This window comes from Trachypithecus francoisi, unplaced genomic scaffold (assembly GCF_009764315.1).
Source record: "Trachypithecus francoisi isolate TF-2019V2 unplaced genomic scaffold, Tfra_2.0 Contig01436, whole genome shotgun sequence".
In the NCBI taxonomy this organism is placed as follows: Eukaryota; Metazoa; Chordata; class Mammalia; order Primates; family Cercopithecidae; genus Trachypithecus; species Trachypithecus francoisi.
Genome location: NW_022681430.1, coordinates 2,266,269 through 2,288,235, shown reverse-complemented (window position 1 = coordinate 2,288,235; position 21,967 = coordinate 2,266,269). Strand labels below are relative to the sequence as shown.

At 45.0% G+C, this 21,967-nt stretch overlaps 1 protein-coding gene across 1 annotated transcript; it reads left to right on the top strand.

Moving 5' to 3' along the window:
- Positions 1-10,938: 10,938 nt before the first annotated feature.
- RBP4 (retinol binding protein 4) lies at positions 10,939-20,707 on the top strand. Its single transcript, XM_033224838.1, has 6 exons — positions 10,939-11,052; positions 11,179-11,307; positions 11,435-11,571; positions 11,739-11,845; positions 18,177-18,389; positions 20,421-20,707. The coding sequence occupies exons 2-6, from the start codon at positions 11,197-11,199 to the stop codon at positions 20,456-20,458; spliced, it is 606 nt and encodes a 201-aa protein (XP_033080729.1). The 5' UTR covers positions 10,939-11,052; positions 11,179-11,196; the 3' UTR covers positions 20,459-20,707.
- Positions 20,708-21,967: the final 1,260 nt, after the last annotated feature.

The window sequence follows — 21,967 nt, the reverse complement described above, 5'->3', positions numbered from 1 at the left end:
ACATTTGCCAATGATCCAAACCTAATCAAGTCATGAATTGAATAATAACCCTTGTCGAGAGACTGTAATTACAAAAGGTAACCTACATAGTTACTAGCTGGGTTTTTCTGCTAAGTATATTATTTAGGATTTTGTTTTCAATAGTAATAGCCAGACGTCATGAGATTTTGCTCCAACATACAGTCTACTAAATCTACTAGATGATAGATATCTTGTCTGTTGCTAGGATCCTTAACATCTCAGGGGCTACTGGCATAGAAAGAACACTTACCACTACTTAGTTTTATTTAATGTTCACTTTACTAAGCTTTTACATCTATTAAACACATTTCCTCAAATATTTAAACACTATTATGCAACTAATAATTCAAACTATTAATTCATGAACCAATTGCCTTCGATACTTAAATGTTGGTTTCAAACTTAGTCAAGGTGTTTTAAATACTTCAATAAAACCACAAACTTAATATGACAAATTCTCTTAAGTGGAAAACACACACACGTTACAGTGACTCTAAAAATTATTGTTACACCCACATTTAAGTTTGCTTCAAAAATAGAAACCCTATGAGTTTCATCAAGTTCTCTAAGCTTTACCTCTCTAGAGAGATAGTAATTTTTTTTTTTTTTTTTTTTTTTGAGACGGAGTCTCACTGTATCACCAGGCTGGAGTGCAGCGGTGTGATCTCAGCTCACTGCAACCTCCGTCTCCTGGGTTCAAGTGATCCTCCTGCCTTAGCCTCCCAAGTAGCTGGGACTACAGGTGGGTGCCACCACGCCCAGCTAATTTTTGTATTTTTAGTACAGACAGGGTTTCACCATGTTGGCCAGGCTGGTCTCGAATTCCCAACTTCAGGTGATCCACCCACATCAGCCTGAGAGATAGTAATCTTATTGGTCATAAAAGAAAAAGAGATCCGTTGAGATTGCACATTCCCTGTTGAGAATTGAGAGATTCTTGGTGGGAAACATGGTGTTCCCAGGGGTACAGAACTCAAACAGTCATTTGTTGAGTTATGCCACTTCTTATGATTGAGTTCCACCTGCTACCTCAAAGCACCTTGTCAGGTGCACACATTTTCTTGGACTATCCTATGTCACACTCAACTCTAGTCTCAGGAGGTTCCTCATTGGATGACTATTCACTTCATAACATCCTATTATAATAATTAGGATAATGCAGAGGTATATTTCCCATGAGAGAGTTGAGTCAACTGAGTCACCCCTCCTATGGGACCATTCTCCTCATCTAACAATTTTGGGCACTCTTTTCTACCTAGTTGTTTTGTGTGACTCATGGCACAGTTCCTACTTCTCCCAAAAGTATGTGGCATGCTCACGATTTCCTGGTTTCATCCTTCCCTCCTGAAACAGAGAGGGAAAAACACATATTTGCATTTCATATACAGACTTATACTTAGAAAAAACAAAATGCCCATATATGTTCATGTTTCATAATCTTATAAAAGTGAATATTAATTTGAAAAAGAAATATCCTATTATCATCAGCATTCTTTTATTTTCATAACTAGTTAGAGATTTGTTCATTTGTTCATTCTTTGTTTTTTTGGGTTTTTTTTGAGATGGAGTCTCCCTCTGTCACCCAGGGGTGATCTTGGCTCACTGCAACCTCTGCCTCCTGGGTTCAAGCGATTCTCTTGTGTCAGCCTCCAAAGTAGCTGGGATTACAGGTACACGCCACCACGCCTGGCTAAATTTTTTTGTATTTTTAGTAGAGACAAGGTTTCACCATGTTGGCCAGGCTGGTCTTGAACTCCCTAGGTGATCTGCCCACCTTGGCCTCCCAAAGTGCTGGAATTACAGATGTGAGCCACTTCACCTGGCCTCATTTGTTCCTTCTTTCAACATTTGTCTATTGATTGTTATAAGCAAGGCACCATTCTAGCTATTGTGATAGAGACTTCAAGTTCCCTTTATATTGTATGATTGTTTCCTTCTCCCAGTTATATGGGACGATTAGTCTTCCCCCCTCTGGTACAGCCATATGACTGATTTTAACAAATGGGTTGTGGGCAGAAATATCACTTTCAGACAGGAACAATTAATTGCCATGGGAGGCTCTCCAGGTCTCTGTTCCCTCTACTACCACATCAGTTTCAGATGAAAGGGCTCCTGAATCCCAGAGTGAGGATGTCATGTAACAGAGGCCCCTGCTGACCTGAGATGGACATGTAGCATGATGAGAAATAAACCTGTCTTGTTTTCAGCCTCGGAGACATGAGGGTTATTGTTACTGCAGCATCACCAAGACAATTCTGACAGTTACATTTCTACTGCCGGGGACCTAGGGGGATGACAAGCACTTGTGGCATGGGAAGGGAGATAAGACTAGTGCATAAAAAGCCATGAGACATAGAACAGAATACAAGTCATGCTGGAAGTGAGGTACATGCACCCGGCTATGGGAGTTCACGAAAGGGATCATATCTAGTGTGGCTGAAGACAGGGTAGAAATCGAGAGTGTTCAGAAGCAATAGCATGGAGTGTAGGGTAATACAGGGAGGACAGTGAGAGATGACCCTGGAAAGGTGGGTGGGGCCCAGATTAGAAGGGCCTCAAAGGCTAGACTGAGGATTTTGAATCCTGGAAAATTTTTGAAGTGGGAGGCAACATTATTAGTGTTCTTCTTTACCAACTTAATGAGAAAGATAACTTGGAGGAAAACAAAATACTGGACATTGGGATACATATTAAGATATTTTATTGCATTTGGCTCATTATCAAACAACCTAAAAATGTGTATAGACTTTGACCCTATAATTCTGCTTTTATGAATTCATCTTAGAGAAATAATTAAGAATGTATGTGATTAATACAGTTGCAAGGGTGCTTCTCATGAGTGTGGGTATAAAAGTAAAAGACTAGAAATAGCCTAGACACTCAATAGTAGGAGCTTGAGTAAATAAATGGTGTTAGATCTCTGAAATAGAAAGCTACACAGCTATTAGGTTGGTACAAAAGTAATTGCAGTTTTTCCCATTACTTTTAGTGTCAAAAACCACAATTATTTTTGCACCAACCTAATAATATTGTTAGTCTATTGATATGAAAAAATATTTATGATATGCAGTTAATTACAAACAGTATTGCAGCATGATTCCATTAATATGCACAGAAAGAGGTATATATACCAAAATATTAAGTGAAATTATTTCAAGGCAGGACGCAGTGACTCATGCCTGTAATCCCAGCCCTTTGGGAGGCCGAGGCAGGCAAATCACTTGAACTCAGGAGTCTGACACCAGCCTAGGCAACATGGCGAAACCCCACCCTACAAAAAAATACAAAAATTAGCTGGGCTTGGTGGCACATGCCTGTTGTCCCAGCTACTTGAGAGGCTGAGACGGGGGGCTTGAGCCCAGGAGGTAGAGGCTGCAGGGAGCTGTGATTGCACCACTGCACTCCAACCTGGGCGACTGAGCGAGACCCTAGCTCAGGAAAAAAAAAAAAGTTATTTCAAAGTGGTGGGATTCAAGACATTAATTTTTTTCTTCTTTTTTGCTTACCTGATTTTTGTACAGTATCGATGATGAACATATATAATTTATGTAATTAAGAATTTCAGTCATTCATCAACAAAGATTTTGAGGTTATCTCTGCAGTCTATGGGTGAAGTTGCTTGGGAATGAAAAAGAAAAGGACAAACGTGAGACACGATCCAGCAAATGTGTCACGACAATGGACAGGATGAGGCAATTGATTAGTTGGTAAAAGCACACAAGACAAGGGGTCACTGTTAACTACTTTGAGTGCTGAGCAAAGTTATGGACTGAATGTTTGTGTTCCCCTAAAATTCATCTGTTGAAATCCTAACCTCCAATGTGATGGTATTAGGTGATATGGCCTTCAGGACGTGACTAGGTCATGAGGATGGAACCCTCACAAGTGGCATTAGTGCCCTTATTAAAGGGTCCTCAGAGAGCTCTCTAGCCCTCTTTCTTCCATGTGAGGATACCATGAGAAGATGGCTCTCTGTGACCTGGAAGAGGAAGATGCTGTCACCCTGACCTCAGACCTCCAGCCTCCAGAACTATGAGAAGTGAATTTCTGTTGTCTATAAGCCATTACGTCTATGACACTTTGTTATAGCCATCTGAACTAAGACAAATGACATTTTATCAAAGATTTTTAAATGGATAATATTAGAAGCCTCCTTTTAGCACACACACCAATAGCCTTTTCTTTCTTTCTTGTTCTTGACAAAGTCCTGTGATTTCCATGGCTCTTCCTCTTGGGATAGTTCTTTGCAGAGCTTCTTGCCAGTGTTAGCAAGATCTTTGTGTCTCTTATTGGCTGTCTGCTACTAGGCACTGGAAAAAACAAAATCAATTTCAGAAAATGACATTTTATTTTTTTAAATGTCTGATTCAGGTGGTACATGTGTAGGTTTTTTATACGGATATATTGCGTGATGCTGAGGTTTGAGCTTCAGTTGAACCCATCACCCAGATAGGGAGCATAGTACTCAATAGGTAGTTTTTCAACCCTTTCCTTTGTCCTTTTGGAGGTCCCAGTGCCTATTGTTCCCATCATTATGTCCATGTATACTCAACGTTTAGCTCTCACTTATAAGTAAGAACATGTGGTATTTGGTTTTCTGTTCCTGCATTAATTCACTTAGGATAACAGCCTCCAGCTGCATTCATATTGCTGCATAGGATATGATTTTGTTTTTTGTATGGCTGCATAGTATTCCATGGTGGGTATGTACCACATTTTCTTTACCCAGTTCACCACTGATAGGCACCTGGGTTGATTCCATGTCTTTGCTATTGTGAACAGCGCTGTGATAAACACGTGAGTGCAAGTGTCTTTTAGATGGCATGATTTATTTTCTTCTGGATTTCTACTGGATAGATACCCAGTAATGGGATTGCTGGGTCAAATGGGAGTTCTATTATTAGTTCTTTGAGAAATCTCAACACTGTTTACCACAGGGGCCGAACCAATTTACAATCCCGCCAACAGCATATGAGTATTCCTTTTTCTCCACAACCTTACCAACATCTGTTATTTTTTGACTTTTTAGTAATAGCCGTACTGTCTGGTTAGAAAGGTTTTGATTTGCATTTCTCTAATGATGAGAGATGTTGAGCATTGTTTCATATGTTTGTTGGCTGCTTGTATGTCTTCTTTTGATAAATATCTGCTCCTGTCCTTTGCCCACTTTCTAGTGGGGTAATTTGTTTTCTTCTTGTTGATCTGTTCTTTATAGATTCTAGATATTAGTGCTTTGTCAGATGCTTAGTTTGCTCATATTTTCTCCCATTTTGTAGAGTGTCTGTTCACTCTGTTGATAGTTTCTTTTGCTGTGCAGAAGTTCTTTCGTTTAATTAGGTTCCCACTTGTCTAGTTTTGTTTTTGTTGTGTTTTCTTTTGAGGACTTAGTCATAAATTCTTTGCCTAGGCTGATGTTCAGAAGAGTATTTCCTAGGTTTTCTTCTAGCATTTTTTATAGTTTGAAGTCTTACATGTAAGTCTTTAATCCATCTTGAGTCAGTTTTTGTAGATGGTGAGAGGCAGGGGTCAAGTTTCATTCTTCTGCATATAGTTAGCCAATTTTCCCAGCACCATTTGTTAAATAGGATGGGAATGACATATCTTAAAATTTAAAATTACCAAACAGATCACTTAGAATAAATTTTTAACATGGCAAAATGTTGACTTCACTGTTTAATTTTTACATCAGTCCTTCTGGTTCATTCAAAGCATAGATTTGTTGTTCGGTTTTTTTGGATAGAATATTAACTGATGGAGAAAATGAGGGAAAAAGTCAAGATCTTAGATGCTAATATTTTTTAATGACAATAAATTTATTTAGATAAACTCTGAAATGATAACTAAGTCAATGTGAAAACTCCATTGCATTTATATAGAATTTTTTAAGAAATATAAACTATCTGGTAACAATAGAAGGATAATAAGAACAGATAACATACAAAATATATACTCGGTGACAGGCACCCTCCTCAGATCCTTACATATATTATCTTATGTCATTTCTTTTTTTTTTTTGAGACAAAATTTCGCTCTTGTTGCCCGGGCTGGAGTGCAACTGCATGATCTCCGCTCACCACAACCTCCGCCTCCCAGGTTCGAGCGATTCTCCTGCCTCAACCTCCCAAGTAGCTGGGATTATAGGCATGCACCACCATGCCCAGCTAATTTTGTAGAGATGGGGTTTCTCCATGTTGGTCAGGCTGGTCTCAAACTACAGACCTCAGATGATCCTCCTGCCTCGGCCTCCCAAAGTGCTGAGATTACAGGCGTGAGCCACTGTGCCCGGCCTATGTCATTTAATTTTTACAATAATCTTATAAGGTCGGTACTATTATTATTTTACAGGTGAGAAATTGAAGCACAGAGAAATTAAGTTAGCTTGCCCAAGTTCATAGCCAGCAAGTGGTAGTAACCTACTCTAAAACTACCAGTTTAAATATGGCTAAATTTAAAACTGTGCCTGTGAGGTGAACTAGACATTGTACTTGATGCTAGAGGGGGATATACGAGATTCTTTCTTTGAAGATTTTGAAATCTAGACAAACATCATAAAATGTTAAATACTAATACAAGAGTGAAATAAAAATTCCAGACAATCTTTTAAAAAATCTACCAAAGAATGATTTAACTTCCTTAAACTTTCTGTTTAAACAGATTTTCAGTAGTACTCTATATAAATGAGAACATGTAATTTCTAATTCCATCATTGTTAAAATTTTTCTCTGCAGTTAATGATTTCTACAGGAAGTTATGTTTATACAATAGCCAAAACATATGCCTATGAGCAAAAATCAACACTATCCTGGGTTAATTAAGTGTATTTCACATTATTGTACTGAACCCACTCTTCAGTTCCACGTTAGCCAGATTATCTGTTTCTATAATTAGCCATCATGGAAAGGCACCCCCTGTAGGTAGGAATTTCAGGCACATCCGGCAGCCAGCTGCACAGGACCCTTCCCTCTGCACATCTGCTCTCATGAAAGCCCTGTGCCTGCACTTATATTGATGGGTATAACCAGGTATCTCAGAGACAATTCGGTTGGTGAAAGTCATATTATTTTTATCCAAATTGATGAGACGGACTGATGATTTTGCAACCACTGAGAACACCGTATTGAAAAAAATTAATTTATCTCTTTGTACCTGAAAATATGGACTGACTAACCTTTCCATTTTTCAACCAATTATTTTGACATCTTTTAAATGCAGTCAGAAGATAAATGCTGCTCCATTTCCTTGTTTTTCATTTTTCTTGGCCTCCGTCCAGATGTGGGTATAAATGTTACTTTGTATGAAATGGAGCTGGTTGGAAGTGCTTAATTTTCATGAGGGTAAGGACATAAATGTCTTGCATTAGTTCTTCTATCAGTTATAGTAAAACCTTTTTCAGCCTTTTTTTTCTTTTTTCTTTTCTTTTTTTTTTTTTTGAGACCGAGTCTCGCCATCTCTGTTGCCTAGGCTGGAGTGCAGTGGCGTGATCTTGGCTCACTGCAAGCTCTGCCTCCCGGGATCACACCATTCTCCTGTCTCAGTCTCCCAAGTAGCTGCGACCACAGGCGCCCACCGCCATGCCTGGCTAATTTTTTGTATTTTTAGTAGAGACGGGATTTCACCGTGTTAGCCAGGATGGTCTCGATCTCCTGACCTCATGATCCTCCTGCCTCGGTCTCCCAAAGTGCTGGGATTACAGACTTGAGCCACCACGCCTGGCCCTTTTTCAGTCTTTTTTAGGAGTTGGTGACTTGTTTGATGCTGTTAAGGTTAAGTTAACATCAACTTCTGTTACAGGTAACGTCTCAAATCTCAGTAGCTTCATCCAGTGGAAGCTTATCTCTCCTTCACATAAAGTCAGTCACTGGTGGGAACCCTGGCAGATAAGAGAAGACAAGACAGGATGTGAACAATTGAACAGACAGCTTTTCTGAGCTCTGCGTGGGAGTGACACAGCCCCTTCCGCTGGCCAGAAGGCTCGTGACCTTATAGAGCTTCGGAAGGTGGGGACAACGAAGGCAGGGGCTGGCAGACGTAGTCCCCAACTTTACAGCATGGAAGGGGACTGCAAATTTTTCGGTGAAAGGCCAAGTAGCCACCTCTGCTACAAGTACTAAATCCTGAGAAATTATATATTAGAAAGGGTGAACTCTGAACAGGTCTTTAAAAATAAATGTTTTGGCCGGGCACGGTGGCTCAAGCCTGTAATCCCAGCACTTTGGGAGGCCGAGACGGGCGGATCGCGAAGTCAGGAGACCATCCTGGCTAACCCGGTGAAACCCCGTCTCTACTAAAAAAACACAAAAAACTAGCCGGGCGAGGTGGCTGGCGCCTGTAGTCCCAGCTACTCGGGAGGCTGAGGCAGGAGAATGACGTGAACCCGGGAGGCGGAGCTTGCAGTGAGCTGAGATCCCGCCACTGCACTCCAGCCTGGGCGACAGAGCGAGACTCCGTCTCAAAAAACAGAAATAAATAAATAAATAAATAAATAAATGTTTTATGGAGCTTGCATAGAGGGACTAATTTCAGTAAAAGAAATTGTATCTATTGATCAAGCACCTACTGTGAACAAGTCTCTTGATATACCCAGTGGAAAAATGGGGACAGTGGGGACAGATACAAAGATGAATGAAACATGGTCTGTCTCTCCATGAAGCATGGCAAGGAAATGAATGAAATTTTGTGTACATTATATACGATCTATAAGATGTAATTTAAAACATAATTTTACCTATAGAAAAAGGAACAAGAAAAATATTTGTAAAGGAAATATTTGCTTTATTTTCTGATTAACATTTTCACCATTGAATATTTTAAAAACACAAAAAGGCACAAAAAAACAAACTTTCAGTGTCCCTAATTTTATCACACAGAGATAGTCACTGTGAACATTTTTCCTTTTGATATTACATATACACACATTTGAAAAGTTAATGTATGAGGATCTTTTTCAAAGTACTGAAGTTAAGAACATCAGTTGACCTGAATTAACTTATTTGTAATCATGAAGAAATCCTAGAAAGAAAGCCAAAATAAACTGTTTTTCTCTGCTGGTATCTGGAGCACTAAGGTCCATGATTTATCATTAAAAGAGGAGGGGCAGAGGAATGGTTACACCAACTTTCTTTTTTCACTTCAAATTTTTACTCTGAAACAACCTTTAAACACCCAACAAATAAATGAAAACATGTTGCTGCATCAAAACCATCATCAAAATGCACTGAAATACCCTTCATTATTCAACCTACAGTATGTGCAAGGGCCACCAGAATGTGTTGTAGGAGAAATGACTGAAAGGCCAGGGGGTATTAGGAGAATGTTTTCGGCAGGAATAACTGTCCAAAGGCAATCGGGCTAAGCTAGGAGCTCTCCATCACTAAAGAACTTGGAGCAAAATCTGGAAGACCTCTCCTCTGGAATGCTGAAGAGGGGATCCAAGTATTGGGCAGGAGATAGAGAGGTGCCCTAAAATCCTTTCCCACCCAGGGTCCATAGATCCATACCCCATAGGGTCCTGCAGGAGAGGGTCTGAAGCAGACCTTATTTGAGCTGTTTGGGATTACACAGCCTTCCATAAAACTGGCCAAATCAGAAGATATCCTAGTTAGCTTGTTGTCCAGAAACAGGCTTTCCTAGCTCTGTGGAGGTTAGGAGTTAAAAGCATCACTGTTGGCTCCCCAGACACTGCTGGGACTCAAATGGGTGCAAGAGTGAAGGAGAAGGTGGGAAGCAGACGGAGAAGCAGGGAGGAAGGAAGCCACAGGTGTCATCTTTTCAGGAGGCTCAGAAGTAGCCCCAGTTTCTGTTTGGCAGCTACCTACCTCTTCCCTAATTTTCTCTTATTTCAGGTCTGGCTGCAGCAAAATGGCCCAAATTGATCTCGAATCTTTCTGATTTAGGCCATGGAGACACAACTGATACTGTATGGAAGGAATGTTAAGAAGAGATACTTCTTTGCCACATCATGAATTCTCATTCTGTCATTCTCATCCTGTGACTGGCTGCTTTGATCAAATGAGTGGAATTCCAACTTTGAACAGAGAAAAACAGGGTCAGTAAATTGTGCCATCACACAGGCAAAATACCTAAACTAGTCACAGTGTTTTGATTCAATTGGCTGTTGACATTATAGAATGTTGTTTACTCTTCTTTCCTTTGTCTACTCCCCAGCCAACAAAACAGTCAACCTTAGCTGCTTTGAAAACAAATGAAAATTCCAATATGGGTTTGAAATAAAATTGCATCACAAACAATCGGTAGGTGTTTTTCAAAGTGGTTTCAGGGAAGTGCCACGGAGTAAGCAGGCGACCACCGAGGCTGCTAAAATATTTCCTGTCCTGACCAGGGTTGCGTTTCTGGAGAATATTTAACAGGGAGGGTTTTAATGCTTTTAAAGATGTTGAAACTAAAGAACAAATATTGACCAGAGGGCACCACAACTCTCCCGAAAGAGAGTAAAATACATCCTTTATAAAATGAAAAACTACTTGGATGAATTATTCCAAAATTCCTGCACAAGTGGACCTCAGAGGGCTGACGGAGGGGCCAATTTGGCACGGCCAGGGCCTGGGCACTCACGCACCAGGGAGCCTCGCGGGTACCCTCTCGCTCTGTGAGGCCACGGTCTTCCCGCCAGGTTGACTCGAGCCTCCTGCCAGAGCCACTGGCCCCGGAGGCCACCCCAGACCGCAGCTGGCGGCCGCTGGCACGAGTGCAGGGTAACTGAGCCAGGGCCGCTGGCGCGTTTGGCCTGGCCGAGGCCAACCCGCGCGGCCGCTCCACCGTGCCCGGGGCTGTCCTGGAGGTGAGGCCGGCCCACGGGGACCCTGCCCACGCCCGGGCGCCGGTGAGTCAGGGCGCGTTATGCAAGTGCCCCCGGCGCCTCCCCTTCGGTCTTTCACCCCGCGCGGTTACGAAAGCGCGACCCCCTCCCCCCGGCGCTATAAAGCAGCTGGGCGGCCGCGGCGCGCTCGCCTCCCTAGCTCCACGCGCGCCCGGACGCTGCGGCCAGGCTTGCGCGCGGTTCCCCTCGCGGTGGTGAGCCGCGGCCGGGGCCTCGGGGCCGGCGGCGGGATGGGCCGGGGTGGGATGGGGTGGGGTGGGGTGGGATACGGCGGCCCGGGGGTCGGCTGCCGGGCACTGACTGAGGCGCATCTCCCGCAGGGCGGATTCCTGGGCAAGATGAAGTGGATGTGGGCGCTCTTGCTGCTGGCGGCGCTGGGCAGCGGCCGGGCGGAGCGCGACTGCCGGGTGAGCAGCTTCCGAGTCAAGGAGAACTTCGACAAGGCTCGCGTAGGTATCGGCCCAGGGGGCCCGGGCGACCCGGACGGCCCTGGTCCCCACCCCTATCCCCGCCCTCCCCGCGGCCCGCTGTGCGCCCCCGGACACCAAACCCCAGCTGTTGTCATCCTTCTCACAGTTCTCCGGGACCTGGTACGCCATGGCCAAGAAGGACCCCGAGGGCCTCTTTCTGCAGGACAACATCGTCGCGGAGTTCTCCGTGGACGAGACCGGCCAGATGAGCGCCACGGCCAAGGGCCGAGTCCGTCTTTTGAAGTCAGTGGCCGCCCGGGTAGCTGCGCCCTTTGCACTCTAGGGTCCTTTCAGGACCCTGCCTGCTGATCGCCACGTGGGGACTGTGAAGGGAAGGGAGCACCGGGTGGGTGGGTGGAGGGAGGAAGCCCTTTGCCTGGCTTGGCTGAGGATCCCCTTGGCTTTTGCAGTAACTGGGACGTGTGTGCAGACATGGTGGGCACCTTCACAGACACGGAGGACCCTGCCAAGTTCAAGATGAAGTACTGGGGCGTAGCCTCCTTTCTCCAGAAAGGAAGTGAGTAGTCAGCTCTTTGGGACTGTCTTGGGAATGGGGCCCCTACGGGGCCAAATCGCTGAGTTCCTTCTCCAGAGGTACCTACCCTTAGGAAGAATGGCCTGCGGAAAGGTCTGGAAGTGGCAGGAACCCACCACACCGCCTGAAGTTAGGGGAACAAGATTGGGAGCAGCTACCTGCCCCCGCCCCAACCCTCAGCTCAAGAAACCTGGCCTAAGCTCAAAAGGACCTTTCGGTTTGTTAGGTGTCATTTTCCCCACCAGCCACTGTGCCAAGGTGTGTGCCTTCTCCATGCTTTCTCCTCCTGCCTTCCACATCTCCACTCCACCTAGCTCTGCGTTTCCTCGGTCCCTTTGGGCTGAATCCCTGAGACAGCTTGACTATCTGGGGCTCCCGCAGAGGCCAAGAGAGCCCTATCCAAGGTTGAAGGGAGCACTGCGCATAGGGATGGATCCCTTCGAAGTGCCTGGCCTGTTGATGCTGAGGTTCTGAGCCAGGCACAGTGTGCTGTGGCAGTGGCCTCTTCTCTTTCCTCTAAGCTGTGAAATTCAGATGTGGAGGGGAGTGATGTTGAGGACTTGTAGAAGAACATCTTAAAATTTGGCCTAATCATGAGAAAACAGTGTCTACATGCTTTTTTCCCCCATTATTCCCCCCATTTATCCTAAGTTTCAAATCGGGAATCTACTTGGTAGCTAGACAATAATGTGGGCCAGGGGACACATATCATGGAATCTTAGAGAGGGAGACTTAACCTTTTGGAGGGGGTTCAATATGCAAATGAATATACTGAGGCCAAGAGAACTTTGCCCAAGGACATGCAACAAGTTTGTTAAAGCCAATGTCAGAAGCCAGGCTTCCAAATCTCAGGCCAGGATTAGGTGGCCCTGAACTACAGGGACTCCTAATCCAGACCAGCTTTTGCAGAGTATTGTTTGAGCTCTTCTGTGAGATAGGACCAAGGGTTGTTCAGGGAGACTCTCTCTGCTCAGTGATCCAGGGTAGAAGTGTCCTTTATTGTAACCCCTTGCTTGCCATATATGGCACACGCTCTTGGACTTCCTCCAAAGTTGTGTGTTGGAGGAAATTGCATTTTAAAATTTTATTTAATTTTTAAGTTTTTTTTTTTTTTTAGAGACAAGATCTCACTGTCACCCAGGCTGGAGTGCAGTGGTGCCATCATGGCTCACTGAAGCCTCAACCTCCTGGGCTCAAGCAATCCTACTGCCTCAGCCTCCTGAGTAGCTGGAACTACAGGCATGGGCCACCATGCCCGGCTAATTTTTGTATTTTTTGTGGAGTCAGGGTCTCCCCAGGTTGCCCAAGCTGGTCTTGATCTCCTGGGCTCAAACCATCCTCCCATCTCGGTCTTCCAAAGTGCTGGGATTACAAGTGTGAGCCACCATACCTGGTAGAGAAAAAGCGTGGAAGCTTTATTTTTATTTATTATCATTGGAATTAATAAAAATTATTTCAAATAGTACAGCAAAGCTTCCCAAAGTGATTTATCTAGAGTAAAATACACTTTTCTGATAATGGATTACAAAAATCAATACCAGAGATACAAGATTACTAATTTTTAGAAAGAGGAAACACATATGCTGTATAGCACTTTGAGATGTTCTCCTTAATGGACTAGGATTCTGTTGGCAATGCTTTTAGGGAGAGGGTCAGAGAGGACCCAAGGAGAAGGGAGCATTTTTTTTCTTGTCTCATCCCCCAATCAAACCAGATTAGTTTGCTTTTGCCTCTTGTATGTTGATATTTTATCAGGATTTCATTTGGAGGGGGAAAAAGTATTGGAATCTTGAAAGTGATTGCTGCAGATATTAAGTGAGATGACTATAATATGGAAGGCTTGAGGATAAATTCCTTCTTAGGTTACATTTCAAAAAAGAAGCTGTGCAGTGTTGTAGTCAAGCCCACCTGGTTAAAATTAGACCTCCTGAGTTCATATTCCAACTCCACGACTACCCGTTCCTTCACTTCTTTGTGCCTGTTTCGTCACGTGCAAAGTGAAGTGATCATAGAACCCACCTCATGGAGTTGTGTTACAAGATGCAATGAGTTAACAGGCAGAAAGCACTCAGAACATTGCCTGAGACATGAGTTCTTTGTAAGTGTTTCATATGATGGCTGCCTAGTTATCTCCCTGGTCATGAAATCACAGCTTTAGATTCTGGGTCTAGAATGGAAGGACCCACGGACACCGCTGGGTTCAAGTCTCTTGTTTTAGAAGTGAAGAAACAGGCCCATAGAGAAGTGCCTGGCTCAAGGGCACACAGTGAATTTTTGGCACTTAGTGACACCTCTTAACCCAGGGCTTGTAAAAAGGCACAAACGATCCCTGTATTTTCTGAGTATCTCGCAAATGGCATGGTTTGATGCACCTACCTTGCTCTGTTTTACATGCTTGTTTTGGGGTCCTCTTAACAAACTCTACTTTCATTCCTCATGCCAGTTTCTTCCCTGACCATGGTCTTGCTTTAAACACTGACTTGTACAGAGGGATGTGAAGGCCACTCCAAGAGTGGCCTGCATCCTCAGCCTCTCCCCTGCTCCACACACTGCATCTCACCAAACGGATGTGTTTAAAATGAAGTGCACTTATGGAGAGAAAGTAACTCAGGGCCAAATGATCATGAAATTTGTTGTCAAATTATTTAAAAATTAAATGTGATCAATCTCTACAGTTGAACATGAATGTCAGTGTTAACAGATTAATGTGACTTGCTGCTCCAGCCTTGGGCATGCTCAGTACTGGTCTTCCCTTCTGGCTCCACCAGCAGCAAGCAGGATGTCTCAGGGGTTGAGGATACTACAATCAGCAGGTCTTGGTTGAATACAGGCTAGCCTCCCTGAGATTTGACTTCCTTCACTGTGAAATGGGGATAAAGAATAGTTTCTATTTCATAGAATCATTGGAAGGACTAATTAAGGTAATTTGTGAAAATGCTTAGCCTAGTGCATAGTAAGTGCCCAATAAATATTAGCTATGATCATCACTGTTTTGCGCTCTTACAGAAAGACATGGACAGACTCTCCTTTTGTCCTTCTGTCAGATAAAGTCTATCACTCTGCTGGTAAAGGGGCTCTTGTCAGGCTGGATAATAATGCAGGCCTGAGTGTTTACATTAGGGTTTCTCAAAGTCAGAGTTCCTGTTCCATCCATATCTAAATAAACTACGGTGCTTGTTAAAAAGTGCACATTTCTGGACCCAAACCCAGAATTATTGAGTCGGACATTCTAAGGGCAGGGCCCTGGAGTCTGAATTTTAAGTATGCTCCTTGGGTATGCTGTTTCTGCACAACGAAGGTTGAGAACCACTGGTCTAGATAATTCAATCTGAAGAGTTATCTTGGCTTACTCAGGTGTCAAGGCCTCAGACTCCACTCACTTTTCTGGGGCCTGTTGGGGTATTTTGACAATTCATCAGAAATAGCATTCAATCTGTTGCCTGGCTGGCTCAGCTAGACTGTTAGTCCTGAGAACCACAGGGAGCTTCCCACCCAGTCTTGCTGCTTTAGATGATTGGAGCATGCAGGTTTAGGGAGCCGAAAGGACACATGCCAGGCCCACAGCAGTGAGCAACAGAACAGACCAATGGAATCAGGTTGCCTGAGACAGCACCCTCTACCAAGCATTTTCTTTGGTTTTGGTTTTGGGACCGGCAGTCCAAACCTCTAAACCAGTCTGTGTAGGTACAGTGTAGACACAGCTGCAGCGTGACCCCGCTTCCTAGGAAGATAGAGGGAGGCAGGGGCTCCCAGCCACACAGCCACTGCTCTCTGTCCCTAGCTCCACTGCATGTGGTTAACTGCAGTCTGGAAATGGCTCAGGGTGTCTGGTTCTCCAGAAGAGCCCTGCCCAGCTGCTGGGTGTGAGGAGGTTGGAGAACCAACCTCATTCTTGCAGTGCTCTGGCAGTTCATCTCTTGCAAATACTCTTGAAAGGGAGAGCCTGGTCAAGGTCGCTATGATTTAAATTCTTCGTCTTTGAATTATTCAGCCAAAAGAGCCTGGAGATTAACCAAACCAACTTAGGCCTTCTTTTAAAGTCAAGAACAGTAGCCAATTTTGCTAAATCCAACTATTGAAAGTTACTTAATTCCTCTGTCAAAATTTACATACTGGCGACCATTTTAGGGAAAAAAAAAAAGTTAAGCTGCCGATCCGCCAAGCTAATAGCTGCCTGGATCATGAGTCGAGGCAACATTTCAAAGGCAAGTGTTTTTGTGTCTGAGGGTTCCTGTGACAGACACTGTGATCCTCGTAACCAGGGAAGGAATGACTTCATCCAAGGATGAGGAAGACCACCCAGATACTCTGGAGCCCGTGAGGGGAGTCAGTGGTTAGGGTGAGGCCCAGCAGGCAGCCCTGTGGCTTCTGTTCCCGGCCCTTCTGCTGAATAACTTTATGGTCCCTGCGGAACAGTCATGGTTCTGGAACATCTCCTCAACCCCACCTCTGACACTGTCACCCTGGAACAGCCTCAAGGCACAGGAGTGGCTCATTTATCTGGCAGGCCTAGGGTGAGTTGAAGAGAGGGGCTCCACACCCACTCCTGGGACAGTCCCCCTGCAGAGCCTGGGTTTGGGCTGAGCCCCATCCTAGGCTGGCACTCCAGGGGTTCTCAGAGAGGCACACCCGGAAGCGACTTAGGGCCAGCATTCCAGAAGGTCTTACACCCTCTAACGCTGGGGGATCCAGTTCCCTCTGCGCTTCTCCAACTAGAATACTGCAGAGGGAGCATCACCCCTTGCTCCAACACCTGAGCCTGAGATGGAGACACAAAGCCTTTTTCTTTCTTGCCCCTCTCCCGCCAGCGTGCTGATTGTCTGGACACAGCGTGGTATAGAGGTGAAGCATGCGGGCTCTGGGATCACACTCCCTTCCTTGAATCCCAGTTCTGCCCTGCTCTTTGTAACCTTAGGTAAATTATTAAGTATCTCTGTGTCTCAGAAATTAAGTATCTCTGTTTCCTCACCTGTAAAGAAGGGGATAATAGTGTGCACTTTTGGATCAATGTGAGAGGTAACCGAGAAAACAAATGGGAAGTGTTCATACAGTGACTGGCACATAATTAAGTGCTCAGAAAGTCCCAATCATGGTATTATGTCAACAAGAAGGTTAAATTAAGTAGAGATGTGGCACTTTTATCTGAATATAGTGTAACACTGTTCTTTCTCTGTGGCAAATCACTCACATACATTCTTTTTTTCTTTTTCCTTTTTTTTTTTTTTAAGACAGTCTCACTCTCACTCAGGCTGGAGTGCAGTGGTGCAAACCTAGCTCACTGTAGCCTTGATCTCCTGGGCTCAAAGCAATCCTCCCATCTCAGCCCCCAAGTAGCGGGGACCACAGACACATGCCACCCCACCCAGCTAATTATTTTCATTTTTCATAGAGACCAGGTGTCACTCTGTTGCCCAGGTTGGTCTCAAACTCCTGGCCTCAAGTTACCCTCCTGCCTCAGCCTCCCAAAATGCTGGGATTACAAGCACGAGCCATGGCGCCCGGCCACGCATACACTCTAATTAACATTCTTTCCTCTCCTGCCTTCGTTGATATTTTTACCACTTTCATTTACTCTTACTCTTCATGACTTACATTTCAGCCTTGAGGAATACATATAAACTCAGTGGCTCAGCCCTGCTTCTGTGAGTTGTGAAGAGGACAAGGTCTGAGAAGGAATATCTGATGCCAGATGGTGGGCCCCTTGTGTCCTCAAGGCAAACCTACTCTTTGCCAGCACAAAGAAGTGAGTAGCGTTAGTAAGCAGAATTAGGATGGAGCCGGAGAAGCCATGATCATGGGCGTGGCATCCTCCAGAGGACTGAGAGAGCAGGGGGCAGCGCTGTTAGTGAGTTGATTAGGAACCAGCTGATAGAGACTGAGAAAGACATATGCCAATACTGGCAGTAACATAAGTTGGTGGCCATCAGATATTAGGCACAAAAGACACAGGAGAGTAGATGGTGAAGCGACAGTAGGATGGTTTATTCTGTGGTTTTGATGACCCCACATTCTTGGTGGTTCTTGGGAAAGATGCTGTCACATTTACAGTGACATAGTCACAGGGAGAGATGATTATTGAAGTGAATGAGGTTTCTCTGACTACAAGATTCTTTTCGATAAAGGAGAGCAAGGCCCTTTCTGATTTGTCGAATTTTGTAAAAGCTATCAGAATTCTCTGAAGTGTCCTGCTTCCTAAGGAAATAAAACGAGCTTCTGGAAGTCACTGTGTTCTCAGGCCTGGTCATGGGTTTCTCCGACATCTGAGCCCATGAGGGAGAGTCTTTGATCAGCACGATGGCTTTCTGGCTTGCAGATGATGACCACTGGATCATCGATACGGACTACGACACGTATGCCGTGCAGTACTCCTGCCGCCTCCTGAACCTCGACGGCACCTGTGCTGACAGCTACTCCTTCGTGTTTTCCCGGGACCCCAACGGCCTGCCCCCAGAAGCGCAAAAGATTGTAAGGCAGCGGCAGGAGGAGCTGTGCCTGGCCAGGCAGTACAGGCTGATCGTCCACAATGGTGAGCGGGGAGCAGGGAGCAGGGAGCCTCCTGGCTCTTCCTGCAGGGCAGTGGGTTTGGACTTTGGGCCCACGTGCTAGTGAAATTTATTTCATCTGTACCCCAGAGAAAACATGGGGTCTTGGGAGCCCCTTTCTGAGGCCAAATCCTGATCCTGCTTGGCCAGATTTTTCACTGACCTTCTCATAGGGCTCATGCAGGTGTGGGTAAAGGCCTTTGTCCAGTTCACTGGCACTAACTCTGCAGTGGGCTCTCTTTTCCTTTTATTCTGCTTTCTCAGGCCATTTCTGTGGTCACCCCTGGCTAAACTGCCCCCAAAAAACATTTTGACTGAATTCAGATTGTTTGGGATTGAGCAGCCCAGTAAAGAGGTGGGCAGCTCATGTGGCCATTGGTGTAAAAACTCCACAGGGACATCAAGGTAGTAAGCTCCAAAGAGAATGATTTCAACGCACCTTCTTTTTTCTGTATGAAACCAAATAGCCACGACATTGACTAGCTGGGTTTCCTCAGTTGGGTGTTTTGAGATTCCCTGGAACAACCAAAGGATCTTTTAGGAGATATTACCCTTGTCTGATCTTGACTTTAAAACCAGAAACATTGTGGAGGAAAGAGCTCCATTTAGTTTGAATGGACACCCACTCATTGCTATGGGATACTGGGTTTCAAAATCCAAATAGAGTAATGCTAAAATGTAGAAAAAATTAAACAAAATGGGCCAGGCGCGGTGGCTTATGCCTGAAATCCCAGCACTTTGGGAAGCCGAGGCGGGCAGATCACATGAGGTCAGGAGTTCAAAACCAGCCTGGACAACATGGCAAAACCCCATTTCTACTAAAAATACAAAAATTAGCCAGGCGCGGTGGCATGCACCTGTAATCCCAGCTACTCGGGAAGTTGAGGCAGGAGAATTACTTGAACCCAGGAGGCGGAGGCTGCAGTGAGTTGAGATCCTGCCACTGCACTCCAGCCTGGACAACAGAGCAAGATTCTGCCTCAAAATAATAATAATAATTATTATTATTATTATTTAACAAAATGGAGCATTTCTGTTGGTCACGAACTGACCCACTACACCAAACAGATGGGAACTCAGACCAAAATCAAACTGATTTTGAACCTTCACCCTTGAAAATGAAATGTAGGGCCGGCGAGGATTCCACCACAGCAGGGCACCTTGGGAAGCAGATTATGCTCACTCTACAGATGAGAAAACAGAGGCTGACAATGATGAAGAAAGTTGCCCTAAAACTTTAATAGGTAGCTGAGTTGGATGCATACCTAGAGTTTTGTGACTCTGAAGTCTCTTGTGCCACACCATCTGGTGACACATGACATGAGACATAGAAACACTTTATAAAACCATCACCAGCCAGGCGTGGTGGCTCAAGCCTGTAATCCCAGCACTTTGGGAGGCCGAGACAGGTGGATCACGAGGTCAGGAGATCGAGACCATCCTGGCTAACACGGTGAAATCCCGTCTCTACTAAAAAATACAAAAAACTAGCCGGGCGAGGTGGCAGGCACCTGTAGTCCCAGCTACTTGGGAGGCTGAGGCAGGAGAATGGCGTAAACCCGGAAGGCGGAGCTTGCAGTTGAGCTGAGATCCGGCCACTGCACTCCAGCCTGGGCGACAGAGCGAGACTCTGTCTCAAAAAAAAAAAAAACATCACCAGTGTGTCCCAGGTCAGGCTGCCTTGGCGCTGACTTCCTGAAAACTGAGGATGGCCCCCGACACTTTGAAATGCAATAAGGCAGACTTAAAAGAGAAATCAAAGGAAGCCCTGTTCATCAGCAGGTGTTCTTCCCACCCCCATTATGTCCAGAGAAATTCAGTGGGTTTCAGAAATAGCCTTGAAGGTGTTGATGAATTACTGTCAACTGTAACCTTAAGGGTTGTGATCTGCTGTGATGCATTTGAATTAAGAGACATTTGAATGAAGCCAGCTCCAAGGCCATCATGATGTTCATTATCTACATAAAAACTGGGTCCACTTTCTGTCATTAATGGCTTTGTTTTGTATTTTCCAGGTTACTGCGATGGCAGATCAGAAAGAAACCTTTTGTAGCAACATAAAGAATCTAGTTTCATCTGAGAACTTCTGATTATTTCTCAGTCTTCAACTCTATTTATCTTAGGAGTTTAATTTGCCCTTCTCTCCCCATCTTCCCTCATTTCCCATAAAACCTTCATTACACATAAGGATACACGTGGGGGTCAGTGAATCTGCTTGCAGGTAAATGTCTTTCCTGAAAGTTTCTGAGGCTTAAGATTCCAGACTCTGATTCATTAAAATATAGTCACCCGTGTCCTGTGATTTGAGTTTTCATTTGTGTTTGTGTCTGTGCTGCAGATGGACGGGTTGGGTGCGCTTCTTTATACCAGGAGCATGAGGCTCTTTCTGACCTTTAGCCTGTTCTAGCGCCTAATCTCCATTATTAAATACTGGCTTCTCCCAACTTCCTGAAAAGGAGGTTTCCTCTGTCACTTAGGAAAGTCTTACCTACCAGCCTGGCCAAAGCACTGGTGCCAAAAGAGGAAATGAGTAGATAGGTCAGGCCAGTGAGCCCAAGGCCTTAGTCAGCCCTAGGCCTATGAGGTTGGCAGGCTGGCAGCTCACCAACGCTGGATTTGAGAGGCTGAGCCACAGGGGGCAAGGTGAGCTCTAGGAAACACTCCTTAGCTCTTTATTGTCTCTAGCACGCAACTCACCTCTTTCAGGTGTAGGCAAAATGTTGAGGGGGAGGACGGAGGCCTCTGGGGAAACTGGAAGATGGGGCTTTGGAATCTCGTTCTATAGGAAAGATCAGAGCACCTGGAGTGCAGGGAGGGGCTGGGTGGGGGGTAAGTAGCAGGGGCTGGGACAGAACACCAACATCCTACATCATTAGCAGCACATGGGAACCCTAGTGTATGGGTGCAAGGCCACTTGCCTCAGTTTTTCAGGTGTTCCCAGGGCCTCCATTTCTCATGTTGAAAGGCTTTGGTACCAGAGGATGTTGGTTTAAGTGCACATCTGGTTCAGATACATATTAGCTGTGGATTTGGGGCTGGTTACAAGGCTTCTCTGAGCCTCACTCTTTTCTTGGGAGATAAGGGAAAATAGTCCTTGCCTGATGGGCTGCAGTGAGAATTCAATTAGGCAATGTCTGTTAGAGCTCTGGGGAGCTGTGAAACCGGTGATGCCAGGTTGACGTCTATGAAATGCACTGGGAGTGAGGAAAGGGTCACAGATCTCCACCGGGGTGTTGGGATATCCAGGGACCGTGAGAGGCTCCTGGGTGCCCCATGCTAGCGTTCTCCACCAAAGACAGAGGAGACAGGTGATGGGCATGGGAGAGCTTTGCCTTCCTCTCTCACGGAACCACAGGCTGTCAAGGCTGTCAGAGCCTTGCTCCGCAGCTTCAGTTTGACAACCTCAGAGAACCATAATGATATAAGAGTTTAAAAGAAATTACTTAGGCAGATAGCAAGGGTACGGAAGTCCTTGGTAAGATTTTCCTTTTATTGAAAAGCAGCCCCTAAATCCTTTTCTAACAAAGAGCGGCCTGTAAAATCATTCTGCACAAGTAGACAA